The sequence below is a fragment of the Macrobrachium nipponense genome, chromosome 6 (assembly GCF_015104395.2).
Source record: "Macrobrachium nipponense isolate FS-2020 chromosome 6, ASM1510439v2, whole genome shotgun sequence".
NCBI classification, from domain to species: domain Eukaryota; kingdom Metazoa; phylum Arthropoda; class Malacostraca; order Decapoda; family Palaemonidae; genus Macrobrachium; species Macrobrachium nipponense.
The window spans coordinates 78,123,216-78,143,861 of NC_061108.1; the positions used below are offsets into that span (position 1 = coordinate 78,123,216).

Here is a 20,646-nt window from a genome sequence, read left to right on the forward strand (position 1 = left end):
TGCCAATATAAGAAACTTGGTCTACCCGTCACAAATCTTGGCAACTTATATCTTACGGCGCCCACATCTTAGAAGATCTAGTTTCTTGAAGTCTGGAATGAGTCGCTCAGGCGAATGCTTTATTTAAGAACCAAAGTCTGGGTGCATAATGAAATATCAAATTAGATAGAGGCAACTGCAAGGTTACACTTTTCTTAACATCTCCAGCCAGTATGATAACAATAACATATAAAAATGATTCACCATGCTTCAGTACATTTAACAAGAAGGTCTGGGCATTTATTTTTGATGTCGTCAGTCCATATAACAGACATTATTAGCTTAGATTGTTGACTTTTAAATTTGTCTTTGGATCAAAATGATTTCGAATGATTTTCTCCTCTGTAGGGGTTTTCCTATCCGTGACCTTAAAATGCCGTGTAAGACAGCGCCAAGTTAATAACTTTGATGTCGTTTGACTCATGAATCCCATGAAACTATAATCTTGTCCCAAAGGTAAATGACTGAAATTTCTGCAGTCTTCACAGTTTTCACAGTCTTCCCTTCTGGAATAAACTTCAGAAACCTTTCCTTGACAACCACAAAAAATCAGTTTTCTAAGAACTTTAAAAGCAATTTCCTTTATTTGATATGAAGCAATTCAAACAGCAAACTTCTACCTTCAGTTCAGTGATTCGAGCGCGAGAAACCCAGGAACTTACACGATCCTGTTCGCAGATGTCCAGGTGATTTTTTAAAGTTTATAATTTAGCAGCATATATGTAGATATGTTTGGAAACATTATAAATAGAAAAATCTTATATTTTTCCTTTTTTAATATATGGATAAAGCACTTGAAGAAAGACTTTTCTCTGATACCCTAGTATACTGTATTCAAGTAGTTACCCCTCATGTTTGTGAATCTGTAAATCCAGCCCAATTAAGTCCTTTCCACTCACCCCTTTGAGTCATACTACTGTATTATTATTTATTCATCAAGGATACTGGAGAGGTTTTGCTACGGAGCACAGCATGGCTTGTTCCCGATAAATAATTCATAAATGGTGCCTCAGTCCTGCAACTGCTTCCGAGTAGGACTCAATCAAAAGTAAAACATATAAAATCTGTAGTTAAATGCCGTTTTCATTTCCTTATAGATATAGCTTCAAAAGATAAGAATTTAATGATAGGGACACAGTTGGGATATACAACGTTCGTCCCATTTCAGGCCTCACATTAGCCAACTTTCCCAAGCTTGGCATCAGCAGTTATTTCTATTGGATCCTGTAAACTTGGTTGATTTTTCTTTGCTCGCGCCTTGTGTCAATTTTCCCTCCAAATCTCAGATATGCTACCTTGACGGATTTGGCAGAAAATAATTTAGCTCCCAGAGTTTTTTTGGTCAATTAATTGATAGATTTGAAGGCTCATCTCCATACTTATACATTTAATAGTGATATGCAGACACTACTCTACTTGCGAACTTTCAACTTACGTACTTTAAAATTGTGTTTTACTGTATTATCATCATAGTTTGCTTAATGTATTTAGGTTTTAAATATTTTTGGTATCAATAGAATACTCTATAAAATACAGTGTAGTACGCATTGTGTTTTAGTATAAAAAAAGCCTAAATAGTACTGTGCGTATTGACCCTGAGTATATCAAACTGGGCTTTCAAGATACAAACAGCCGTTCGAAACGTCATTCGTTCGTAAGTGGTGGAGCGTCTGTATTGGCAGATCTGTGGATTGACGAGTTTGTATATTGTATCACAGCATTGCATCATCGGGGACAAGGATACAATGTTAATACTTGCTGATAATCCACATTAGATTTCTGAATGCCTTTAGTATCAAATATATAAACATATTTGTACTTTTCCAAGGATTAGCGAAATAAAGTCTGGTAACATTGGGGCAAAAATTTATTTAAAAAAATCTGCATTGACAGCAAGCATATCGAATTTACCTTTGGTTTATTTTTATACTGGAGAAATGCACATACTATTCTTTGATATTCACAGACATTAATATACAAACTGGTATCTGTTATAACACAAACAAACTATTACAATGAATTAGACACTTTGTTACACTGTGAAAAAAAAAAATTATTTGAAAATATTTGCCACAGCTCTGACGTGTCTGGAATCTCCGAAAGTTAAACTGTTTCCCCTTAAAATCCACAGAGAATATCAAAACCATCAATATGTATCCTCCACAGGTCTTTTATATAAAAACATTTAAATTTATCATTAACAGCTAGTCATCTCCATTTCAAGTTATTAAATATTAGTCATTAAATATTTTTCTATTTAATTTCACTTGTCTTGAGAGACATGAATCACCTTCATACTGATCTTTTGAAATGAATGTGAAAATGTCAACGAAAGATGAAACATTTATCCCTCGTAATCCCTTTTCTTTGAATGTCTTAATCCGTATTGACGAAACTCACCCAAACCAGTTAAATCATTTTTGTACAAACAAAAAGTTTTAAATTCCAGCCATAGATTAACTTTCGACGAACCAGTTCGTCTCTCTCTTCGCACAGGTAACTATACAACACAATAGCACTTGTCTTTACTGGCACTCTCCTCAAAGCCTTCCATTATGGCTGAAGGAAGACGGTCGAACTGTTCGAAAGTCTTCATAAAAGGCTTCGGTTTGCGCCAACCAGAAAAAGAAATGAAATGTGAAAGTACAACACAACTACTGAACAGTTATTTATTATTAGACTAAACGCAGGGGTCTGGATCCGAAGAGCTAATCTGAAAGAAGGTCTTGAAAGAAGGGACGTGGGACTTGTTACTCTCAGTTGTCCTAACGGTGATATGTTACTGAAACAGATAACTTATCAGTTTTTGGCACACACACTGCTTACAGTAATGTATATAGTATATTCATTTAGCGTTAATTTGAAACCGTATTGATAATTTACACAAGCACCCTGGAAACATGCCAATGGCTGTATGACATATTTCCCCGAATTTGTGGCAAGGGACGAGAATGCCTCCCTCCGCTCGCTATCGGCGACTTTCTAGACAATTTCTGACTATGGCGACTCCGTGACGCTACTAATGTAGTACTTTCAAGATAATATATTCTTGCTTAAAATTATGAATGCCTTTAATGCTAAGATCATTTACATTTGACAATAAATAAATACATACATACATACAGACATACATACATACATTCACACATACAAACGTTCATTTTGCATACGTATACATATTATATATCATATATATAGTAGCAAATGACTTCAATCTTTGGGAAAATATAATTTGTTGTCAAACAAGAAAATGATGTAAAAGAAACGAGCAGCTCACGCCTTGGAAGTGCGCTTGATGATGCTCCTCAGGGAGCTGGCTTCGCCCTTTCCACTCTCTAACTATTCTCTTTACTTTCTTGAACATTATTTTGATTTTGTATGCAGACGTCTTCTGCAGACTCTGTGCCACAATGAGAGAGAGATGAAAATAAAGATATCGTTACGGAAACTTGCAACAGACGAGGTCACAATGAGGCCCCATAGTCCCTAATATTGTAGCAGAGTAATATCTATATATATCTATACATATATATATATATGTATATATATATATATATATATATATATATATATATATATATATATATATAGTATATATCTATATATATATATATATATATATAGCAAATGTCAGAATTGCCTCTCTTATCACTATGGATGCTGTACTACATAATAATGATAAATATGATAATACTAATAATGAGGCTGGCAATGGCAATATTTGGCTTAAAATGACAATGATGCGACACTGGAACGCTAACAAAGTCTGTGTTTTACTGAAGCTACGTGAACAATAATTGCCCTGTGAGTAAGAAAAATGACGAATCTGCCTTTTACTGAACTGAGACCAGCAGAGAAATTTTGAAAGGGATTATGAATGACTCAGGGCGTATATACTCATTCACGGACTGAGACATCAGTTTTTGATTTGTGTGGGAGAAATGGCGAGACCTCCAGGATGCTCTTCATAGCAGATGTCTCTCTTACAGTGAGTAACTTGAGCGAAAGACTTCACGACGAGAGGAACCCTTTCTTTCCGTTTCTCGACATCTTCTATCTGGAGATATCTCAATCAGCACAAGTTTTAGACATCTTATTTAAGAGGCTTTCTTAACACTCAAAAGAAAAAGCCAAGGTGAAAACTACAAAAGAAATCGGAGTGATTTCAATACTTCTCAAGGAGCTGAAGATGGAAGGCCATTTTGCTTCATTGATTTCGATTTCCAGCGTCTTAATCGCCTATTGGTGGTGATTCTGACACGTTTCTCGAGATTTGTATATAAAGTCTTTGAACGATCTACTTCCGGTTCAGCAAGACTACACTCCGCGGGAGAAGGTCAAACGTGAGCTCTTGCTTCATTGCATTTATTTGATCAACTTAGCTATGTGAAGACTTATGAACAACATTATATGAATAATTCTGAACGGAAACGCCTTTTCACAAATACGTGACGCGTGATGTGGCAATATTTTAATGTGATCTGCTACACTGATACTCCTCAGAGGTACTCAAGAAACTTGGTAAAACGAACTCATTTACAGTCAAGTTCCAACTTTGTATCTTTAAATTAACTTGATTCATTTGTCTGTTAGAAAAAATAATTTGGTAATTCTCAACGGGATTTCTGTAATTGGAACTGTGAAGCCGGACTTATGGGGTTAAGTTCACATCTAGTCTAGACTAAATTTGTACAAGGGGAGAGGAATCAACACAAGAGTGCAGCACTGCTACATGAAATGTGCAAAGACAAGAGTTTCAACCAACAAAACAGCGTTACTTATGTAAGCACATCTAATTACGCAAACATGGAAGTATAATATGCTTTCCTACACATGTCCACCCCCACTTTAAAAGTACAATAAGTGCCATCTGGTCTGTACTGAACTGTACTTATAAAGCAACAGATTCCTAGAGCTTTTATTTCTGACTTAAAGACGAAATGTATCATAAACCATTGCTTCGAAAACAAGCCTCGCGGAAGAGGTCCAACAAACAAGCATAAGCTGCTGATATTTAGCGCTTAGCTTACTCATCTATTCTATGCCGAGATAAAGCCCGTTAAAATATATGGCTCCTCTATGTTGTTTCAAATACACGTAGACGTTATATATATATATATATATAGATATATATATATATATATATATATATATATATATATATATCCACTGTTACAAAGCTATACTCTGGGTAATCCCCAATACATTACGAAATGGCATATTGTTATACAATACATGCAGATATTTGTTCGATATCTGTGCAAACTAAGAAGCCAGCTATGATCTTGAGTTGTGCATCTACTATATCAAACATGGATTCTGATAATTTTTTCCTTACATTTGAAGTACACGTAGAATTCAAGCTTAGAGAAGATGGAAACTTACATTAGTAAAAAGGATTGATGTAATTTCATTGTTCTTATGGATAGCTCAACCTCCTTTATCAAAATCCACGTATTCCTTAACTACAGAGTATATTGAAATCTATGACAATGCTACGGTGCGAGTTCCAGCCATTGATGCTTTAAAGATATATTGTCTACAAAGGTTCTTAGTATCCTAAGCATACTTTGACTTTTGAGAACTGAAAATATCCCATATCCGCAGGAGGAGCTTAGAAATCAACACAACGTATTTTGGTGAGGTAGCTCGTGATTACAGAATATAAGTAGTAGTATATCTTGAATGCGATTAGGGTTTCACCCTGTCATGCCATCGCTATTAGTGCACAGAAAGACATCAAAAATGGTAAGTTCTACATCAGTAATCAGGCAACTCACAACTACAGTTGTAAGGGTCATCATAAAATTAGCAACGCCAAAGGTCTTGACGAAGTAGTTCGAAGACACGTCTCTACGCAGAACTGTTTTAACTATGTTTATTGAGGCGGCAACGCAACCTCAGCCAAACCGTGAAAATAACCAGGCAAAGTTTCCATGACGTCACACCCACGAAGAACAGCGACGAGCGAAAGTGCGCATTGTAGTAAGACAGATACGACTAGAGGAATACTGCTTGGCTGCTATTTCTCTGCCCTGTGCATGACAGTGGATATTTAGATAAAAAGTATAATTAAAACTATATAAATATGTACATACACACACACACTCAGAGAGAGAGAGAGAGAGAGAGAGAGAGAGAGAGAGACTATTTTTTTCATGTAATATACGTAAGTCAATTACTAGAGTGACATGCATAGAGTATACAATCAAAATATCTAAGTAATTGTTTATGTCCGCATATTTACACAATTCATGTATACAAATATATTCGTCTACGTGTCCATGCATATATGTTTGATATAATAAGCAATTCCTTAAACTCTACCACAAAGGGACCAGTCATACCGGCTGTGTTTCAGATACAAGGAGATTTCTTTATATTCTAGATTTTACTTACACGAGACGCTTCACAGCAGCCACAGAGAGAGAGAGAGAGAGAGAGAGATAGAGAGAGAGAGAGAGAGAGAGAGAGAGAGAGAGAGAGAGAGAGAGAGAGTTACCTCATTGCCCCTTCGCAAGTAAGTGAAAGTTTGCGATTAGAAAGATCTTCATTTTTAATTGTGGACATTTCATTTATCAATTCTTAAAATATTCATAAGGAGCCTCACAACGTTGACTGTTATATGTCTCAGAAGCATTTTTGTTGTTGCAAGTTTCCACTCGTGTTTCTTGTTGTGCCACAGTCCCTGGAACATCAACTCGACACTTTTCAACTCGTGAGGAAAGGACTGAAAAATATAATGTACCAGCATATTCTACTTCCCAAAATTTGGTATGTTTCTTAGGGAGAAAAAGTGGATGCCAGCATTTCATTTCTTAAAAGCGGGCACTATTATTCACATACCAGCGGAATAACTGAATTTGCTAACAATTTGCACACTTGGTGCAAACTGAATGGTTGAGTGGTTTAAGCGCTGTTGCACCGCCAAACAAGGACCGAACACCAGTCACCTTGCTTGTGCATGTAACGTACGTACTGAGGTAATACTGATTTTACTGTTATGATTCTTCATCTGCCACAAATACAAGAAACTACTTTTCTTCTATAGGATAAAAGAAAAAAAAGTTAGAGCGGTTGCAGCACGCTTCACGCAACACAAGCACTCACTCTATAAGGACTAAAATGCTATAACATGACTAACGAGTTTACTTAGTTTATAACCAACATACACCAAAATAGATTCTATATTCTCCTAATGACAGCACACAGTCCTGGGATCCTCCAGACATTTTCTTTGCTTTTCCTAAGATCGCTAAGATTCTACTACCAACAAAGCAGCACTGAATTATATTGACATAGCTCGTACTGTTAACCATTTTGTCTTGAATATGTCACCAGACCTTCTCTTGTGCACAGCCCTTCCTTCCATTCTCTCGCAAAGCCTTCAGTGCTGTGACGGCTGTTCTCATAAAAAGAGACGAGCTTTTAGATGATACAAGTTACGAGCTATAAATAGAAAACATAGTCAAAGTTAACTCCTACCACCTATGCTAGTATTTAAAAGTACTATCCGGAGTTTCTTTGGCACGAGAATTCTTGGAATGTTTACATATATACAGGGATAATAAACTGAAAATTATTTAAACCACTTAATTAAGGATGTCTCACCTATCATACACAGCAATTGTTTTCGCGCTGTATATCAGTGCATCTTTATTATTGTCTCATAACTCTATTTTGATATCAGATCTTAAGTGTTACTGAGAATGCAGTTGAAAATGATGAAATGTTTGCAGTGACCAAGACTTTTAGTATTTGAATATTTTGTTGTATTGTCTGTTCAATAGGAGAATGCAAAATAATAATAATAATAATAATAATAAAATAAAATAAAATAAAAAATAAACATAATTTTGGTCTCACTAGGAAGGAAATATGTCGTTAGGTTTCAAGTAAGACGCTTAATTTTGATATTAACTTCTTGGATGCATGAAATGTTAAGCTTAAGATGCCAATGAAACCACGAGCACTAACAAAAGTATCTCTGCTCCTCTAATAGAGTTTTTCGTTCGTCAAAGAAAACGAGGAGCTAGAGCTGACTTACCACTGGTGAAGTGACAAACAAAGTTCCTTAATTATTCGACAACTATCACTGTATAAACATATTTGGAATGAAAATCTGGATACATGACGCGTGTTTCGAGTAAAGCAGAACAAAACTTATGCTATATGTTAATGAATGCATTACAGGAAATTTACATTTCATGTCAGACTTGATTATCAAACCTACGCGTATTTGGATGGTTTTATCTATTAATGTTTACAACGTTCAGTCAACTGTAGTGGAAATACAGCGCTGAAATCTAGAATGATCAAGGGGAAGTATTCGTAAGTCTGTTTGCGTATACTTACCAATATCCTAACCTACAGACAAATACCTAACGTACATTTTGGAACCAAAACACGTCAATATTCAAACGCGTTGGGTACGCCTGTGTTCAAAATGCCACTACAGAGTGCGGCGAAGGTTATAACAGGCAGACACAGGCGGTATCCGCAATATTAATCGTTATCGTTTATACCCAGTAACATTAAAATTCACGACACTTGACGTCTAATTCCACAAAAAAACAAAGGACACTGTATTATCCCTCAGTTCTTTCATTGCTGAAAAGACTTGGAATAGGTACACTTCCAGAAATGAAAAATCTAAGCTAAGAACATCGAAGTTTGATTAAAACCAATAAAACCCCACATACAAGTGTACTATCACACCCACACGCATACGTTCATATGCACACCAAGGAATTTGTACATAAAATTCGTCACAAGGATAGATACAAAACTATTGGAACATTTTTAAGCCTTTCGGAAGTTAGACTATTGTGCTTATTTCGCAGTATCATTTACTACAGGTGACAACAGGTCGCTAATCATAAAGGTCTCAGAGCCTGAAGTACCTTAAGCGCTTCGAAGCCAGGCGAAGGCTCACAAGTAAAACTGTTTCTTATCTAGGTAGACATCTTCAAAGCTTCTGAAAGGCTAAAAGCTGTCGTAATATATCCACAAGTGTTTATTATCTCTTTACAAAGGCTCTTCAGTTAAGTACACACACATACGCGCGCACTCCATGAATGAAGCGGCTCTGTGATGATGTGCGTACAACTCTGCGAATGTTTTTTGGGCAGGCGGTGACTAGATGCTTGCTTTCCCCTGGGGCTTTCGGGAAGTCCAGTGGCCTTGGGAGGGGCCACAAGCATCTAATGAATCCTTGGAAAGAAAGTAGTAAGAACGTCTAAAGAGGTTTAAGAAAATCAACGTTTTCAGCGAAGACTATGGAAGGTTAGGTGCGTGTCGAAAGAGGGTTATTCATCCAGACTTTTTCTCAAGTTATTTAGTCCCGTTATTTCCAGGCAAACAGAGTTGTGATGATACGTTTTAGCATAGACTGGGGAGAAAGTGACTTATTATTTGGTAGTTAATATTTTGAGATAATTTTTTTTTTTATTGTTTCTGCTTATCGATTTGAATACCTTTGCGTGGATTAGTCAAGGTATTTTTGGCCTTCTTATTTCGTCTACCATAAAGTCACAAATCTGCTTTTTGTTTTCTCTGGGCTGATTGGTTGGTTAGGACTCCTAGACTGCATCCGGTGCCGGTGTGTCCGTGTTTAAGATGATCTGATTGGTCTCTGTCCTGACGCCGTTTCCAACCGACACTTGTTGGTCCCTCCATGGCGTTGTCAACGTACGGAGACGCTGAAATGAAGGAAGGAAAATCAGTGGCTTGGAGTGTTAACGGGTATTTGTTTTTGTTTTTTTGTTATTGAGGTCGAAACAATAGCGGTACATTCTCTTCTATGGTTTACGAACCAGTTTATTTATAAGTATTCCTAAAGTCAATTGGAGGGTTTTACTTAGTATTTGGAGTCGATCGATCCTAGATCATGTAAGTGCCACTTGATGGTTGAGGACGAATAAGAATAAAGACAAAAAATGAACTGACTATCTTCTTTAAGTAAATCTATCTGTCCATCTATTTATCTATCACATTACACAGTACCTACACCTGGCTTAAATCGAGACTCACCTGCTTAGCCGACCCGGGTGTATTGGCGAATTTATAGATGGCGACAAACGGAATCATAATCATGGATGAACCTGCCATAGTCCATCCTATGACATCAGTCCACCAAGGATAGACTTCTGGGTTCTCAGATGATAGCGAAGTGTTGTTACATAAGCCGTAGATGATGATTATCTAGGAGAACATTTTAGCAATAGAGTTAAAGTTCTGTTATGACTGGATGGACGTTGGGATCTTCAACTACTAGTTTATTGAAAATCCTAAAATTAGATTTTGAAGCACATCCAGAAAAGGACAGGCACACTTCTGTCATTTTAATTTGTGACTATGTTGTTGGGATCTGGCAACTCACAAATCAGGAATAAAAGAAACTAAGAAATAGATATATGTTGATAAAATCTTATACAAGTAACTACAGAAAAATATTAACATTGAAATGTTTATTTGTAAAATGTAGAAGATAAAATTTGTGTTAAATTCAGGTATAAGTAAGTCAACTTTAATAAAATTCTGTATGTAATACTATTAAAATTGTAAAATATTGTATATTTTCTCTAATAAAAGATAAAAAAAAAAGGAAAACTACTTGTCAGTGGAGGACTGATGCAGACAAGAATGATAATTTAGGATATGAAGGGTTTTGTGAGGGATTTACAAAGACTCCCTTTTCTTCTTCTTCTGAAACTGCAAAATGATTGTCTAGTAAGTAAGTAAGAAGGGAAGGTACCTATGCAGAAAAAAAAAACACGCTAATGACTTGTTCATCCGCTAAGAGTATCATGTTCATCCGCCATCCCTGTTCAGACTAGAACAAAACATTGGACTCTCTGTGATCAGTAAGAAATAAAATAAAATCCAGGTTCATGAAATAAGGATTTTAAACTGAATTAGGATTTGATTACCAAGGAAAATCTGAGTCAAATTCTCAGCACTACTTGCTTTTGTTTCGTTCAGCCTTCTATTCACTTCTCATAAACAGCTGCTTCTAATATTCCAGTGAACTCACATGCGAGGACCGAGACAGCCAGAGTAAGAGAAGTCTTCATTTAACGTAAGAAACTCTCAGCGCTTCATGAGCTTATATGAGATTTCAGTTTAAGAGAGGAATCTGCACGTTTGGTCCTAGACTTAAACTTAGTGAAGTATGAATGTATGTATTCGAAGACTCGTAAATGCACTCAGAAACGGATACGCATACAGGTATGTATAACAACATATATATATATATATATATATATATATATATATATTATGTATATACAATATATATCTATCTATCTATAGATATGTATATAAATAAGTATACACACAAACACACACACACACACACACACACACATATATATATATATATACATACTATATTCCAGTATATATATGTATGTGTGAGTGTTTTGATGAGCAATGAAAATCACAACTTACCCCAATGAAAATAGGCGCGAAGAACTGGAGACATGTCCTCCAATAGAAACCAGGTGCAAAGCCAATCATTTCCCGAATATCATCGCAGAGTCTGGCAATTCCTGAAAAATGAAACATATGCTGAGACGGTTTGAACATAGGAAACCTGAAATTTTCCGAGTACATTGATAAGAACGTAACTGAATATGAGCTCTGAAGGCACAAAAATCGAAAAAACTTAGGTAGGGGATATGGCTGTAAAGTGTGAGTAGATGATAGGAGAGGATTGTGTCAAAGTAGAATGCAAGTATACTATCGTCTGGGAGACGACGCTCCAGAACACACCGCAAAATTCAGCACAATGTTTGTCAACAATTGTCCGATGAAGTTGTAAAAGGCAATGTCTCTCCAAAAGCGAGCTAAAACGCTAGCATGAATGTAATCTTATTCCCTCAAGAAAATCTAAACGAGAACATTTCTAGAGGTAAAACAAAACTAATTCCAATTCTGTTGCCTAATAAAATCAAGGTTAGCGTCTAGACCTGCTTCTTCAAAACTGCACGGCATCTTGCGTCTTTGCCAAGGCGTTTTTTTTCAGGGTAAATCTAAATTCGTACATTTTTATTCTTTGTTCTTTAAACTAATGAGCAAGTATGTCTTTGATGTCGTGATAACCTGTGTACGAACAGAGAACTAAAAATAAAATGTACGATTAATGGAATAATGTAAAGACGACTAACATGCTGAAAGCACTCACCTTTTCCAAGTCTTTTCACAAAACAAGTGCTTAGACATATATATATATATATATATATATATATATATATATATATATATATATATATATATATATGTGTGTGTGTGTGTGTGTGTGTGTGTGTGTGTGTGTGTGTGTGTATACATATGAATTTTTGTCACTTATACAGATTTGAATTTTTTATTAGTAGATACAAATCCATGATTTTTAATATCAAATTCACCTCACCTTGGAACAACTTACACCAAAGGGTAATTATCTCTTTTTATAACTTTCATTTATGATAGTCGAATGGTCAAAGGCGACTGTATATCATTATATAATATGTCTAAGCCAAGGCCCGGTTCGAATCCTGGCCGGGGTAGATGTGTAACAATAATTGTAATTCCCATTGAGTGCAAGCTATCCCAAAGGTAATGTGAATCTATATATATATATATATATATATATATATATATATGTGTGTGTGTGTGTGTGTTTATATATGTATTAATAATATGACCTCATAGATGACAAGGACTGTTACTCCTGGAAAGGTCGTAACTTTTCCTAAATAAAAAGCTCCGCTAGGTACTATCCAGTTTAAATGAGGTCCTGTTATTAATTGTATTAATGCACAGAGCAAATGTGCGTGTGTGTGCACAGGTCCTGTGTTTTCAATGTAACGTGCAAATGAGGTTGTACAGTGGAAACAAACAAATAAAGATAGCTGCATGTAAACTTGAAACATACGAGAGGTGACACTGCCAACGAGCGAGCGTCAAGTCGAGGCCAGCGCACTCACTGGTCGCCTTCCATGTGGCGTCGCATTTTCGCAAGAATTGTTGATAAGTATGCGAGTCCCACCTTCCTGATAAACCACTTAATGAGAAAATTGCGCTCACTTTTCGCTTTTATATAAGTCAGACGGTTTATTCGCTTCAATATTATAGTGGCAAAGCGGGTTTCACCCGAGGATCTCATACATCACGCTTCTCGCCGCCATTCACGGGTCCATTAGGCTCCTGGGTGGGGACCACTTTTGGGGAGGGGGTACGGTTCCTCCCCCCCCCAATGAGCTTTTCCTCCTTTGACATAACACTTCCCCTCCCCGCTCCCTCGCACCCCCCCCCCCCCCATCTCTTCCTTTCAGCCACAACCTTTTCTCCTGTAACTAAGGTTTTATTTCCCGTGAGGCGTTGTCTCTTTATTTGTTTTTTTACTGACTGGATTTCACTCATTTTAAGAAGGCAATTGCGACATGTCATTTTTTTTTATCGCCGATTCTTCCACCTTTTCTCGCTTTTTGTATTTCATATCTTATTTTTTATTTTCTTCCTTACTTTACCACTTACCACTTCTCATTCTTCTACATATTCCAAATTCCTTTTCCCAGCTCTTCCCCTTCTAACACAACCACTCCTCTCTCTCTCTCTCTCTTCTCTCTCTCTCTCTCTCTCTCTCTCTTCTCTCTCTCTATCTTCTCTCTCTCTCTCTCTCCTTAAACATCAAAAGCATCTCTTGAGATATGTGAGCCCAATAAAACCACTTTTAGTTCTGTGAGTCGGGTAACTCACTTTATGTAGTCTGGAAGCCGTTTTCTGCTTCTTTTAACATAAAAAGACGATATCGTTGCATGTTTAGGACTTCCAGAAATTCCCTTTAATATGAAAACTATTCATTAATGCTTACCAAGAACGACTGCCACGTGTAAATAAGATAGATCTAATTGCTTAAAATAGCGCCGTTCGTTATAAATATAACGTATTATTATTATAAGTATTATTATTATAAAAGCTGTTATTGTTTTTCTTTTATATGTGGCTTTTCACAATTAATCACAAGTAAAAGTGACGTATAGACATCATTTAGAGGCAACAGCAAACCGAGATTCATTTTGAGTTGTCCCTCAGATCCAAATTGTGAAGCTGAGAAGACACAGGTATTACCGCTTTGTCTGACTTCACTTTTTTTTTTTTTTAGTATGGAATATGACAGTTCGTAAATGTTACCAGAACACAGGCTCCTATTCTGGCAGAATTAAAAATAAAGAACTTGCGTTCTATCGAGTTCTTGAAAGTACATTCACCTTTATTACCAAAGTCCGATCAAGAGACTTCTTTCGAGATCTATAGAAAGTGTCAGAGATGGGTTGAACAGAGGATAAATAGGGAATGATAGAAAGATCGACGAACTTAGTATAGATATAGGTACACAGTTGATGACTAAACTTTGATAGACACTCCATAAACTCACACTCACACCAACACATATTATACAAATCTGCAAAACACATTTTACATCATGTATATATAATATATATATATATATTCATATATGGATATCTATATTTATGTATATACATAGCATACAGTATATATATATACATATACACACACATATATATATATATATATGTATATATATATATATATATATATATATATATGTATGCATATATATGAAATATAATGTGTTTTTAGATTGTATATATGTTTCATATATATATATATATATATATATATATATGTGTGTGTGTGTGTGTGTGTGTGTGTATGCATATATGAAATATAATGTGTTTGTAGATTGTATGTATGTTTCATATATATATATATATATATATATATATATGTATATATATATATACCCTATATAGATACATATATATTAGTACCATATATATACATATATATACATATATATACATATATATATATATCTATATATATATATATATATATCTATATATTTTATATAAAGAGAGAGAGAGAGAGAGTTTCCTTCTTACCGTAGATCCAAGAAACGGCGATGGCCTCGCAGAAGACGGCGAAGAGGATGGAGTAACCAGCGGCATACCTATCTAAGACCCTGAAGACGTAGAATCCGCCCTGTTGGAGGAGAAAGATTTATGGGTGAGACGAACGTGCGAAAGAACATCCGCCCTCCGCCCCCACCCCTGAGGGATAATGCAGATTTATCATTTAATAAATCTAGTCTCGTTTTCAGAAGGGAATGAGGGTCTCAGTTCATTTAGGCGTTTCGCCCTAAAGTGTTATTACAGAAACACGAATTTGAAGTTACCTCTTTTATAATCAACTAGATCATTTTGTCTTTATTGCTAAAGTGAGGGGCCTTAAGATGTAATGAGAGTTGTATTTAACATTTAATTGAATATTCTTTGATAAATCAATCCAGACGTAGACAAAGAATAAGAAAAATGACTGCAAAAATGCACAACACTGCTTCCACTGACTATCTAACAGCTTCATAGAATATTTACATCTGATGATCTGGCCTTCAACTCTTTTTTGCTTTACCCGAATTCACATTTTGTATCGAAGAAAGAGAATGGAAACAGAATCTTTGTTATGGGGAAAATTTGTGCCGAAAGATATGAGCGAAAATATCATTCAAACAAAGTAAAGACATTATTGGAATCAGCAAATATATACTTTACGTTTGGTTAGACCACCAAATCTGCATAACATAAAGAACGATAAAACTCAAAATCTGTGGATATCTAAAAAAACAAAAAATTCATCTATCTATTTTCATACAAAGCCTAAATGCAGTGCTCGAGAACCTTCAGGAGCGGAGCGCCAAGCATGACTTTACCTGCGTGCAGCAAGCGAGCCCCACGAAGAAGTCGACGGTGAACAGAATGGCCACGAAGACTTTTCTGTTGCGACCGATGATGGGGAACTCGTCGCTCAGGGCTGTGATGACGGCTTCGGACCCTCCAAACTGGACGTCGAGAACGGAGGAAAATCAGGGTGAAATTTTACGGCCAACGGAACTGAAGTGCTACATAGCATTAAAAAGATGCTCAGTTGTAAACATATGGAGAACGAGAAGAGTTTAAGAGCAAGGTTTAGTATGTTAGGATCTGTACTACACAAGTGAAATAGTATATGTAAATCTGAATTTTGTTTCCAAGTATAGCTTTAAAGAAGTAAATTATATATGTAAATCTGAATTTTGTATCAGAGTATAGTTTTAAAGAAGTAAATTATATATGTAAATCTGAATTTTAAAGAAATAAATTGTATACGTAAACCTGAAATTTGTATCCAAGTATAGTTTTAGAGACCTGTAGTTGCAAACATTAGGAAGAGAAAAGGGTTCAAGGGCACAACGGGACATATTTGGCTGGAGAAAAATCGATGGAAAAATATGTCCACAAGAAAAGCAATATGTGTAAAACGAAGTTTTGTATTTACATTGTTTTTTCGTTTGTGACAATGATAGTTTAGATGTGCCGTCTCCAGCCTGGGCCAATATCAAATAGCACGGTTATTGAAAGCATTAGGGAAAATATTGCGCATGTCACTCTAAGAGCAGTCAATTTGTTTGGAACTCTTGTCTCATTTTCGAGTCGTTGCTTTTCTACTCTGATTGTTACTGAAAATATATGCTAGTAGTCAGAGAAAACACTTTTCTAAGTGATTTTAGTCGGCTTTTAATTCATTTCACTTCACAAAATTAACTGAAATGACTTTGTTCGGAGGCTTCTTGTAACAAAAAACCTAAAAAGGTTTAACTCTCTGGAATGTGAGATCTATGCAGCAGACCTGAATGAATTATATGGTTAAAGTTTTAAGTAAATCTTACTTTAAACGGGCGTAAACGGCTCATAGTTACATAGACCAACTTCACAAAAAGCATTGGTTTTAAAATTGAAATTTAATGATAATTTCATACATAACCAGTGGAGGCTTGTGTTAATAATATTAAGCGCATTCCAAATGTCAAATTTCGCTGATGGAGTAAAACAATTGGCTTGTCACTGCCAACAATTCCAACCGGATACTTCCATCCAAATTACATAGTTCGAAGAGTTTTCACTTATGTACCTATATGTTTAATCTGTTTATTGGAGTTATACATTTCATAAAACTTTTCCTCTGTACCTGCGCCCTAGGCCATATTTACACTGTATAATAGGCTTGAACTGAACGCAAACGAAAGGTTATCGTCTCCTAGCTCTGATTCAGACGTAAATTTCTACTTACAGATGAATCCAGGCCCAAAGTCAGCAGCATCATGAAGAAGATGATGGCCCAGAAGGTGGAACCAGGCATTGTGGCAATGGCCTCCGGGTAAACCACGAAGACCAAGCCAGGGCCCTCGTCAACCACTTCCGAGATGGGTTTCCCGCTCTTGTGGCTCATGTAGCCCAAAACGGAGAAGATCACGAATCCGGAGATGAAACTTGTGCAGCAGTTGATGATGCTGGTGGCCATGGCATCTCTGCCGGAAATGACGGGGGTGATATAAAGATTGTTCGGCTGTTTTTAATTAATTTATCAATACTAAAGGTTCAGCTTTGGCTTCTTTATTTAGACGGGATTTCAAAGGACGGGAACGTTACCTAGGGGTAGTAAGTCTTGTAAAATCAGAGAAAGTAAATAGGCAAAATATCACGAATCACAAGGAACCGAAAGACCTCGCCACAACTCTTAAACCCAATGAAGAGTTTTGTCTTCATAAGATTGTCCCCGTCACAGAATTTCCATACTAGGCTTGATCTGGTGATGTTAAACTCGGACTCTATTATTATGCTGTCCTCGAATGACCTTCTGGGGCTGATCAGGGAACTTTGTCTAATGTTGTTTCTTCTTTCTGAACTTACCATCTCTAATCGACTTGAATACAGGCGTATGTTTTTTCTGTTCGATCACATTTATTTGTTCATTACATATCCTGGTTAAACATAATTTAGGATAACTGTCAGAGCCCTTGCTGAAATAATTTCCTCAAAGGTTTAGGTTTTGTGTTTTCTCTTAACACCATACTACTCTTCAACAAACAGTTTCTGGATAAAAAACATACGATCTATGTTAGACAATTTTCGTATCTCTTACAATAGGCATAAGTTACAGGCCTTACAATTCTTTGCCGTACGTAGGTGAAAATTTACTTTATTTTGTACTATACAAAACTTTCCAAGACTGTCAGTTTTTTAAAATATGAATTACAGGTATGAGTGACGTGTCATGCAATTGATTTTTATTTTTATTTTACGCGTCATAATCTGCTACTACGTTTAGTATGGCATGTACTTACAAGCATGCGATGAATATTCATGAATGTTATATAAAAATGTTTTCATGCATATGGACAGCAGATGCAGGCGTAAAGGCTTTTCCCGTTTACATCAAAATGAATTAGTAGTATAACCTCTTTTGACCACGATTGAAATTGAAAAGTTTTAAACAAGGACGGTGTTTTGTTGCTATCGAACTAGACATGCGTCGAGGCTATGTTGTGTCCGTAAATAACCAAAAGTCTCCTTGATTGGCTGATTATAGATGATCGTCTCCAAAAAGAGTAGATTTTCATTGAATAAAATGAAAGGATACAAATGGAATGTAGGATAGCTGGCGATTTATGGAAGGCTGAAGAAAGAGGACGAAAACCAGCAGGGTTGTCAGGTAAAGGAGACGAAAAGCTTCAGAAGCTGATGAAAGTAATGAGAGGACTCGCAAGACGAGAAGTTGAGCGAGGTGAAATTAAGGATGGCATCAATGCCTGTACTCATGAAGGAGGACTGGAGACTCTTGTCTCCTATGCAGTTCAAAGTCATCAAAGTTACTACTAGGAGAAGTGCAAAGTCAATTTTAGAATAAGTCGTAAAAATGGACAAGGATGTCAACACTAAGAGATTTACAAAAATAGTAAATTATAATTTCTCTGAATACGATCCTTCAGAAAACGGTTAGAGTTTCTTGATACACATTTCGAATATCAAATTTATTTTTCGCGGAAAAAAATTTACATATCTCTATAGATCACATATCCACCTTCCGTCAGTTCCTCGATTAAGGCTCTTCTTAAGCTGAAAACTAAAATAATGTTCTCTGACGATACAGATAATCTTATGACAATGAAACAAAGATGATTTGGAATCGAACTGGATTGAGCTCTTCAAAAAAGCGAAAACGCACAGCTAGAGTCACACTGATACTTACTTGTAAACGTTGTTGTGAAATTTGTTATACGAAGCGAAAGCTAACAGAACGCCAAATCCTGGTCCCAAGCTGAAGAAGATCTGTGTCGCAGCATCCACCCAAACCTGTGATGTGGTGAAGAAAAGGGTTCACTTATACATCAACTTACTTTACGATACAGTCCACAATCTTTCAGTTTTGAAATGATGCCAAGTCTGCTTGTTTTTATTTGCTAATATTCCTTTTGTGTTACAGTTGTACGCTTTAGGGTTGAGTTCCTGCACACGACAGACGGATGGAATGCAACAACTGACAGTTCTATTCTCAAAGTACCCAGCATAACATATTTGGAAAAGTTTTGATACCTGTTAACGTATATTAGATATCTTCATTAATCAAAATAAATACTGTGAGACTTGTTATTTATATGAGAATTTTTGGGTATCTCCTCTCAGTCCTCAGTTTGCGAATCAAGCGAGGATGATTCTGTTTAGTGTTGACGGTTTTCTTGGAAATCTAGTCTTCAATATCGGCGCTTTTGTGCCAACAAACGTTTTTAATTCCTTATTTTCTATTTTGTGAACTTTAATTGTATGACGAACAAGATACACACGAGAGAGACAACAATGAAGTTGCAATTTTATAGGCTTTCAAAATCACGTCCTTCCCTGACCTGTTATCGGATGGAAAGGGCGGTGAGAGTTTTGTGCATCGACATTGACATCGGCGGCGTTAGCCTGGCGTGCCTGCTGCCATACAAGGCAAATCATGTTTCTAATAGAAACCTGTGTATCTCCTAATGTAACTTTCGTTCTTGATAAAGAAGGAAGACGTTTTAATGAAATATATATATAGCTCAAGCAGTAACCCAAAGGATGCAAAATGAACTGGCAAAGAACCGCGGCCTCTTTCCCCTCGGTTTATTCCATGTAGTTTATATCTGAGGGGAGATTTTAGAGATTCAGAATGCGCGCGCTTAGGCTTCCCTAACAGACGACTGCCCCTCAATAGGCAAAGAGGAAATGGAGTCACCAATTAGGAGGCAAAGTGAACCACACCTTAAATGGGACATCTTTATCAGTTTATTTTTATTTATTTATTTTTTTTTTACTTTCGTTCAACGAGCGTTCTGAACCACGTGCCCTAATGAAGTCACATGCACAGTCACATATTTACAAACATAAACTACAAATTGCCAATACACATTCACGGTGATACTTGTAAATATGTACGTACATAGAGGTACTTATGAGTACATTAAAACTAACAGTGACATATCTTCTCGCAGATATTAATAAGTGGTGAGATGTTTCTGAAAAATATTGGATGAAAACCTCTGAAAATGTCGAGGGGAGTTTCTTTAGAGTAAGCGACCACACGCAGCGCTTTTCTGCCTTTTAACACCCAAAAAATTATGACCTAAGAGAGAGAGAGAGAGAGAGAGAGAGAGAGAGAGAGACTGAGAGAAGAGAGAGAGGAGAGAAGAGGGAC

At 36.3% G+C, this 20,646-nt stretch overlaps 1 protein-coding gene across 1 annotated transcript in view; it reads right to left on the minus strand.

Moving 5' to 3' along the window:
- Nucleotides 1-1,888: 1,888 nt before the first annotated feature.
- Nucleotides 1,889-20,646, minus strand: part of LOC135216434 (sodium-dependent dopamine transporter-like) — a 259,994-nt gene continuing 241,236 nt past the window's right edge. Inside the window, exons 8-14 of the mRNA XM_064251797.1 lie at nt 19,177-19,280; nt 17,218-17,455; nt 15,821-15,949; nt 14,994-15,093; nt 11,491-11,591; nt 10,072-10,242; nt 1,889-9,740 (exon numbers count right to left, since the gene is read on the minus strand). Coding sequence (XP_064107867.1) covers nt 9,621-9,740; nt 10,072-10,242; nt 11,491-11,591; nt 14,994-15,093; nt 15,821-15,949; nt 17,218-17,455; nt 19,177-19,280 — 963 coding nt within the window. The 3' untranslated portion in view covers nt 1,889-9,620. The remainder of the gene's footprint in view (nt 9,741-10,071; nt 10,243-11,490; nt 11,592-14,993; nt 15,094-15,820; nt 15,950-17,217; nt 17,456-19,176; nt 19,281-20,646) is intronic.